The 9,113-nt window shown below is 40.2% G+C and overlaps 1 protein-coding gene across 1 annotated transcript in view; it reads left to right on the forward strand.

Annotated features, from left to right (window-relative positions):
- Positions 1–8,646, forward strand: part of NOC3L (NOC3 like DNA replication regulator) — a gene marked incomplete at its 3' end in the record, with an annotated part of 176,208 nt that extends 167,562 nt beyond the window's left edge. The window contains 2 exon segments of the mRNA XM_082268896.1: positions 8,474–8,570; positions 8,573–8,646. Coding sequence (XP_082125022.1) covers positions 8,474–8,570; positions 8,573–8,646 — 171 coding nt within the window.
- Positions 8,647–9,113: the final 467 nt, after the last annotated feature.

Here is a 9,113-nt window from a genome sequence, read left to right on the forward strand (position 1 = left end):
ATATATTTTAGATTCATTACACACAACTGAAGTAGTGCAAGGCTTTTATTTTTTTAATATTGATGATTTTGGCATACAGCTCATGAAAACCCCAAATTCCTATCTCAAAAAATTTGCATATTTCATCCGACCAATAAAAGAAAAGTGTTTTTAATACAAAAAAATGTCAACCTTCAAAAAATTATGACTCAATACTTGGTCGGGAATCCTTTTGCAGAAATGACTGCTTCAATGCGGCGTGGCATGGAGGCAATCCGCCTGTGGCACTGCTGAAGTGTTATGGAGGCCCAGGATGCTTTGATAGCGGCCTTGAGCTCATCCAGAGTGTTGGGTCTTGCGTCTCTCAACTTTCTCTTCACAACATCCCACAGATTCTCTATGGGGTTCAGGTCAGGAGAGTTGGCAGGCCAATTGAGCACAGTAATACCATGGTCAGTAAACCATTTACCAGTGGTTTTGGCACTGTGAGCAGGTGCCAGGTCGTGCTGAAAAATGAAATCTTCATCTCCATAAAGCTTTTCAGCAGATGGAAGCATGAAGTGCTCCAAAATCTCCTGATGGCTAGCTGCATTGACCCTGCCCTTGATAAAACACAGTGGACCAACACCAGCAGCTGACATGGCACCCCAGACCATCATTGACTGTGGGTACTTGACACTGGACTTCAGGCATTTCCCTCTCCCCAGTCTTCCTGAGGGTCCGGTCACCTCTTCTCGTTGTGCAGCGTTTTCTGCCACACTTTTTCCTTCCCACAGACTTCCCACTGAGGTGCCTTGATACAGCACCCTGGGAACAGCCTATTCGTTCAGAAATTTCTTTCTGTGTCTTACCCTCTTGCTTGAGGGTGTCAATGATGGCCTTCTGGACAGCAGTCAGGTCGGCAGTCTTACCCATGATTGCGGTTTTGAGTAATGAACCGGGCTGGGAGTTTTTAAAAGCCTCAGGAATCTTTTGCAGCAGTTTAGAGTTAATTAGTTGATTCAGATGATTAGGTTAATAGCTCGTTTAGAGAACCTTTTCATGATATGCTAATTTTTTGAGATAGGAATTTTGGGTTTTCATGAGCTGTATGCCAATATCATCAATATTAAAACAATAAAAGGCTTGCACTACTTCAGTTGTGTGTAATGAATCTAAAATATATGAAAGTCTAATGTTTATCAGTACATTACAGAAAATAATGAACTTTATCACAATATGCTAATTTTTTGAAAGGGACCTGTATATGCTGGAAGACAACTTCTTCGCCTTCACCATAGAAGGGATCACTGATCCAGACAGACCTCTATCCCTCAGTACCTGGCTTTTAATAGCTAAGCCATTAAAACCAGCGACCGTAAAGCAGGATGGTAGATCAGCCCTTGGGACAACTGGTCTTCTCTTACTTGGTGTAAGTCGATTGGCGCTCATCCTCGATCCTTTTCTGTGGCTCGGATCTTAAAGCTGGATACACACTATACATCTTTTGTTGGTAGATTTCCTTTAGATTTACCTTAAACAATGTAGTGCAAGGGCCTGCCTGATTGCATACAAACTGAAAGTGTTTAGGTCTGACCTCATATTATATGGTTTTGGTAAGTCTAAATGAAAAAAAATCTAAAGAAAGATGTATAGAGTGTATCCAGCTTTACCTTTCTTCCACAAGGCGTTGATCAGAAGTTGGCCTTGAGTACCATCAAGGGCCAGGTGTCTGCCCTGGCAATCTTCTTTCAGTGACCCCTAGCCACGCACTCTTTAGGTTGTACCTTCATTCAGGGGGTTCGACATGTGGCTCCACCTGTACGGTCTCTTTTGCCACCATGGGATTTAAATTTAGTACTTTTGGTTCTCTAGAAACCTCCATTTGAGAATATTCGGGAGATTCCCTTGCCTACATTATCCCAGAAGGTGAAATTCTTGGTGGCTATTGCCTCAGCCCGCAGGGTATCGTAATTGGTGGCATTATCCTGTCACAGTTCCTATTTGGTGGTCCATAGGGATAAAGGTGTTCTTCGTCCCTGTCCATCATTCCTGCCCAAAGTGGTCTCTGACTTCCATTTGAATGAGGACATTGTGTTGCCTTCCTTGTGTCCCAAGCCGGCTCATCCTAAGGAATTTGCTTTGCATACCTTGTATGTGGTTTGTGCGATTCGGGTGTATCTGGCAGCTACTGAGTCCTTTTGGAGATTAGACTGCTTTTTGTGTTTACGGACGGACCAAGAAAAGGGCTGGCTGCTTCTTCGGCTACCATCTCCAGATGGATCAAACAGACGGTGACTCAGGCCTGTTCAATTAAAGGTCAGGTTCCACCTTTTCCTGTCACGGCGCATTTTACTCGAGCACTGACTGCTTCTTGAGCCTTCCATCATCAAGCTTCAATATCACAAGTTTGCAAGGTGGCCACTTGGTCGTCTGTGCATACCTTCACAAAATTCTATAAGGTAGATACTTTGACATCTGCGGATGCTGCTTTTGGTTGCAAAGTTTTGCAGGCTGCTGTCTAAGAGGGGTGTTCCCTCTTGAGGGGTGTTTTTCTTTAACCACTTTACCACCGGAGGATTTTGCTGTCTTGCGTCCAGGCCACTTTTTGCGATTCTGCACTGTGCGACTTTTTTTTCCCACAAACAGAGCTTTTTTGGGTGGTATTTGATCACCTGTGCAATTTTTACTTTTTGCGCTATAAACAAAAAAAGAGCGTAAATTTTGAAAAAATATTTTTCAAATTTTTTTTTATATGAAATCCCCCCCCCCCCCCCCCCAAAAAATGTAAAAATCAATTTTTTTTTCTTAATTTTTGGCCAATTGGTTTTCTGCTACCTATGTTTGATAAAAAAAAAATCACAATAAGCGTATTTTGATTGGTTTGCGCAAAAGTTATTGCGTTTACTAACTAAGGGAAAGATTTCTGTCATTTTTGGTGTTTTTTTTTTTTTTTAACGAGTAATGGCGGTGATCTGCAATTTTCTTTTTTTTTTTTGCGGGACTGCGACATTGCGGCAGACAGATCGAACCCATGACTGACATTTTTGACACTTTTGGGGGTACCAGTGACATTACTACAGTAATCAGTGCTATAAATATGCACTGTTACTGTAAAAATGACACTGGCAGGGAAGGGGTTAATTTTATTGGAGAGGGAGGGGTTAATGTATGCCTGGTGCTTACTAACGTGTGTGGGGGGAGGTGACTGAGTGACACAGGGACAGATCGCATGTTCAGCTATGCTGAACCCTGCAATCTGTCACTGTCTGTCACTTAGGAGATCCGCCCGCTTTTACACAAGCAGGTGGATCTCCAAACTCGATTCCCCGACCGGGGAAGAGCGGCGGTGATCACCGCCGCTCCTCCCCTGGCCCGACTCCTGCTGTGACTGAGTACAGTGGGAGCGAGCCTCTGGCGGCGCGCGTGCGCCGCCCACAAGGGGAGGAGTCCAGCGACTTAGGTCTACGTCGCTGGACGGAAACTAACCACTTTGCCGCAGTAGAGCTCCAGTGAGCGGTCGGCAAGTGGTTAAACCTTTATTTTGCAGACGAGGCTCCTGTGTCCTGGTTATGTTTAGCCTTGGGTTATTTTCCCCACCCCTCATTTTCCTTTTGGCACTGCTTTTGGACTTCCCACTAGTTATGATTTATGGAGAACTGTGTCCGTCGATAAACGAAAGAAAATGGGATTTTTGTACTTACTGTAAAATCCATTTCTTGGAGTTCATCGACAGACACAGCACCAACCCCTCTATCGTAGCCAGGTGTTTTTTGTTCTGCCTGGGCCTACTTCTGATGGAGGCAATATAACCCACTAGTTATGATTTATGGAGTGCTGTGTCCCATTTTTTAAATCTGATTGCTGTGGAAACAGTTATTTGAGATACTTTTGATGAAGAAGTATAAAAGAATGTATGGCTATAGGACAAAAGCAAACCATGGTTATAAAATGACACGTAGACAGTCCAGCTGCTGTTATATTCTACATATCCGACATGTTGAGCTGAATTGATAGAATGATCAACTGAATGATGATACATTTCTATAAGGTTCTTTTGCTTCAATTATGCTTTTGCCTAATTTCAGGGGAAAATGCCATTAGAGCTGCTATTAGTATATTACTGCACCAATTATATTGAAAGCAGATCACCAGGTAGATACAAGTATTTAAACGTAAACTATATTCTCTTTTAATGGATTTGTAATTCTGTTAAACAAGTCTTTGTGGCTGCTACAACCAACTGCCTAAGCACATTGTAACAACCCTCACCACTTGTTCCCACAGTCCAAAGCCCACCCTCATTAAAAGGGGCGCCCCCTGACTGAGGAAAAAAAGGTTATTAGGAATTGATCCAACTGCTTTAATAAAAATTGTATGTATTCTATATTAGGCTTGACTCTGCAGTTTTGTGCCCCAGGCATCCCTACCAGACAGCCAGGTCCTGACATCCCTACACATTGATCTATGCCAATCCTTTGATTGGATACTGAAGGATCTGCAACACACTGATGAGATTGTTTAACCTCTTGCTAGTAAGCTTCTAGTGTTAGATGGCCAATACGGTGCAGTAAGTAGTCTTGCCTGTGTGACTGCTGCTGTGTAGATAATAGCTAATATTAGGAGGCATTCAGGTGCTTTTGCTTTCTATTTACTAGAATACCTCACAATGTCTCCTTCAATATCTTTGGGGACTTGGAAACCCAAGGCTCAGTGATATATGCTAGTAGAAAGCCACTGGTCGTTCCACATTCCCATGCCTAATCATTAATATCAAGTTGCTCATTATGCTCAAGGTACTGTATGGGGAAAGATAATAAATTCCTGCTTTTAATCATAATACACACATGAGAGCACCTTCGGATTCGAAGGCCCCCCCCCCCCCTTCTTTAGATCTTTGTTTATATGCAAAGCCTGGAACTGCTAGAACAAAATTGGCCAAGGGCTGCATGCACATTAAATACGCCCCATTGATGTGTCTACATTGCTATATATTTCTCTTCAGCCTAATTGCACTATGTCCCTCGTTCTGGCTTCTACTGTACTCCCTGGTATTTACAGTAATGGGAAACTGAGGTCCAACTTTTAAACTCAAAGCATCAGGTACTATAATATACATGTGATGTACCTTTGACAGCATTCCTTTTATCTCAGGAGCTAGTGTGTGCGATTTTACTGCTTTACAAAACATTTTCAAAGTTAACATTTTTATTTATTTTAGGTTTTGGATAGAATGTGAAGCTGAAAAACGTTGTATGGCCAGCTGTAAATTAAACATTTTACATAGTTCATACAATAACTTGTGATGTCAACCAGTGGATATGCATTTATTCCAAGAGTATTGTTTGAAAATAGGTTGCAAAGAATGTTAGGAGCTGCAGGATATTATCCTACCGTGTACAGCAATGCGTACACAAGGAGAGCGCACACTCTTAGTGCATTACCCACCGTTTATTGTATAAAATAAAACATATAGCCAAATGGATACATCATGACATTGCAACTGACGCATTTTGGGGGACGCACCCCTTTTGGGTACATCAATTGAAATGTGTGAGATTGCCAGCGCAGCGCTACAATGTGTTTTGGAATGCTATTGACCAATTAGCATCCAGGACAATTTGTAATTTCTCACACGTTAAAATTGCATTTTGTGATAGAAAATTATTTAAAACTCCTAAACAAGTATATATTTTCTGAAAGCAAAGGCCCTGTAGAAAAAAAGGGCTGCAGTTTTTTTGAAGTTTCAGATTTGTGCAACTGCTTATGAAATGGATATTTTCCACAAAAAAATACACTAAAATAAATTTTAATGCACACAAACACAATACAAATTTTTTTGTAAAATATAAAATGGGGTTCCATTGAGTAAATGGATACCAAACCTGTAAAGTTTTAAAATTGTGCATAGGCAATCCTTTTTGAATTCTTATCAATAAAATAATTTTTTTGAGAATGATGGCCCAGAATTATTGTTCCCACTCTGTTGTACACTGTAATACCTCGGCTGCTTCTTGACAGATCAGTAAAATGGGGGGATCTTTAACCACTTGCTGACCAACATACATATAAACGTCCTGTCAGCAAGTGTTTTTTTACAAGATTGTGACTGCAGCCACGATCCTTGGTACAGGGTTTTTTTTTTTTTAAGTCGGTGATCAGCTGTTTTGTAAAAGTAATCCAGGTGGCTTTTCAGCTGCTTAATCACTTCTACAGTGGTTCCCAGGCTGTCTCATTCCTCTAGGAAGCCCAGCATTGCAGTAAACAGCCAGAATCCCTTCAAATGGAGGAACATCCATTCCTCTGTGACAAATGAACCTAAAGAGTACTTCTCGCCTACCCAAAGCTATCATATGGGGGCTTCTTAACCCCCTTGTGATAACAAAAAAGCTAAATGAAAAATAAGTGTAAAAAAAAAAAATACATTTTAATAGGAGTTACTTAACTACTTCAGCCCCGGACGGTTTTACCCCCTTAATGACCAGGCCATTTTTTGCGATTCGGTACTGTTTTACTTTAACGGAAAATTGCGCGGTCTTGCGACGCTGTACCCAAATACAATTGATGTCCTTTTTTCCCCACAAATAGAGCTTTCTTTTGGTTGTATTTGATCACTTCTGTGGTTTTTAGATTTTGCGCTATAAACAAAAAAAGTGTCAATTTTGAAAAAAACGCCATATTTTTTACTTTCTGCTATAAAACATTCCCAATAAAATGTTTTAAAAAATATATTTTTTTTATCAGTTTAAGCCAATTTGTATTCTGCTACATATTTTTGGTAAAGAAAATCCAAAAAAGGTATTTTAATTGGTTTGCGTAAAAGTTATAGCGCTTACAAACTAAGGGATAGATTTTTAGACTTTTTATTTATTTGTTTTTTTTTTATTATTATTATTATTAGTCATGGTGGCGATCAGCGATTTTTAGCGGGACTGCGACATTTCAGCGGATAGATCGGACCCCTAACTGACATTTTTGGGGACCAGTGATACTAATACAGTAATCAGTGCTAAATGATATGCACTGTTACTGTATAAATGACACTGGCAGGGAAGGGGTTAATACTCGGGGTGATCAAAGGGGTTAAATAAATGCCTAAAGTGCTTGCTCACTGTGTGGAGGGAAGGCTCTGTGCCAGGCACAGAGAGAGATCACAGTTTGAGCTTAGATGAAACTGCTGATCTCTCCCTGACTGTCTCACAGAAGAGCCACCTGCTTTGTTTACATAAGCAGGCGGGTCTTCTCTCGGTTTCCCCCCGACGATTGCGGGAGGGCAGCAGCAATCGCCACCTCTCCTCCCAGTGTGGCGCCAAAACCACATGCACAAAGTCATGTAGTACTACGTGACTGAGCGCAGCCGAGCCACCCTGCTGCAGTAATAGTGCAAGTGGTAAAAAAAAAAAAAAAACACCCTTATTGTCCCGCACATACACAAATTCAAACGTACATAGGTCTGACACGCATATGCAAACAGTGATTGCACCACACGTGAGGTTGTGCCGCAAATGTCAGAGTAAAAGTAACAATTCTAGAGCTATGATTCACAACTCTGAACTGATAACCTGTAAATGCTTCTAACCATGACCTAGGGACAATTTTAGGAATTGTAATTTGTTGCCATTTCACATGCATTCATAATTTTAAATTATTGCCATTACTTGAATCAACATCATCTTTATATTTGACCAAAAATTGGGTATTTTGTGCATGTGTGCACTAAAATTGATTTTAGTGTGTTTTTTTTATTTTATTTGCTTTTGATAAATAGCTGTGAAAATATCATGTGACATGACAAATTCAGCCACCATTATATTCTCTAGGGCAGTGATCCTGAACCTTGGCACCCCAGATGTTTTTGAACTACATTTCCCATGATGCTCATGCACTCTGCAGTGTAGATGAGCATCATGGGAAATGTAGTTCCAAAACATCTGGGGGGCCAAGGTTTGCCATCACTCCTCTAGGGCCTCTGCTTTCAGAAAATGTATAATGTTTGGGATTTCTAAATTTTCTAGCAAAAAATGCAGATTTTTACATGCTAAAAAAAATTGCCCTGCACAGCAAGGGGTCAAATAATCACATGCACAGTGAGTGCAGCTCATCTAGTAACATTCTTACCTTCTTCCCCACTTATCTTCATTGTGGCACATTCATTGCAAACCCAAAGCGGATATTTTAATATCAATTCAGAAGTGTAAATAAAAAGTGCAATAAAAAAAAATCAGGTTCTTTTTAATGTGCTTGAATATTACTGCCAAAAGTATATATAAGCTAGTCTCACATTGCATGATGAGCATTTTGCCACTTTCTAAAAATGTTACAAGAAATAGATTTTTTCTGTGTAGTAATTTGTTGAATGGATGTACAGATGACATTCCTGGAATTCGCCTTGGATTGTTTGAGAAGCTCTTCAGGCAGTGGAAATCTGTATGCTCTAACCATAACATTTGGAAAGTGCCTTCTCCTTTTTTTCATAAAGGAAATGTCTAATTTTTTTGTGGTTTTAATGTTGCAGGGTAAAAGTAGAACGTATGAGCTGAACAAGGACCTACAGGAACTAATTGAGAAGCATCTTAGCAAAGCATCTTCAGTACAGCTGAATTATGTGCCTGTAGTAAAAAATCAGAGCACATGATTGGTCATAAATGTGAAGCTGAAAAGAAATTCCTAGACCACCCATTGTTGTAAATACATGCTGCTGAGTTGGATCTTCCATCGACAGTTCTTCAGTAGTAATAAGATCTTAGTCAGAACTCTCGGGCGTACGCTCATTCAGCAATTTTTAACACACAAGAACTTTGCAAACAGAATGAGAATTTCCTGCTATATCTTAAACATTTTAGGTAGACTATGATTTGGCACTGCAAGAACTTAGATATTTATCAACCATTAAAAAATGTTGTTTTCGATTGTGGCTTTCGTTTGTACATACAGTGGATATAAAAAGTCTACACACTCCTGTTAAAATGTCAAGTTTCTGTGAAGTAAAAACAAATGAGACCAAGATCAATAATTTCAGAACTTTTTCCACCTTTAATGTGACCTATAAACTGTACAACTCAGTTGAACAAGAAACTGAAAGCTTTTAGGTGGAGGGAAGTAAAAAACGAAATATGGTTGCATAAGTATGCACACCCTCAAACTAATACTTTGTT

Source organism: Pelophylax lessonae (genome assembly GCF_965119305.1).
Source record: "Pelophylax lessonae genome assembly, chromosome: 9".
NCBI classification, from domain to species: Eukaryota; Metazoa; Chordata; class Amphibia; order Anura; family Ranidae; genus Pelophylax; species Pelophylax lessonae.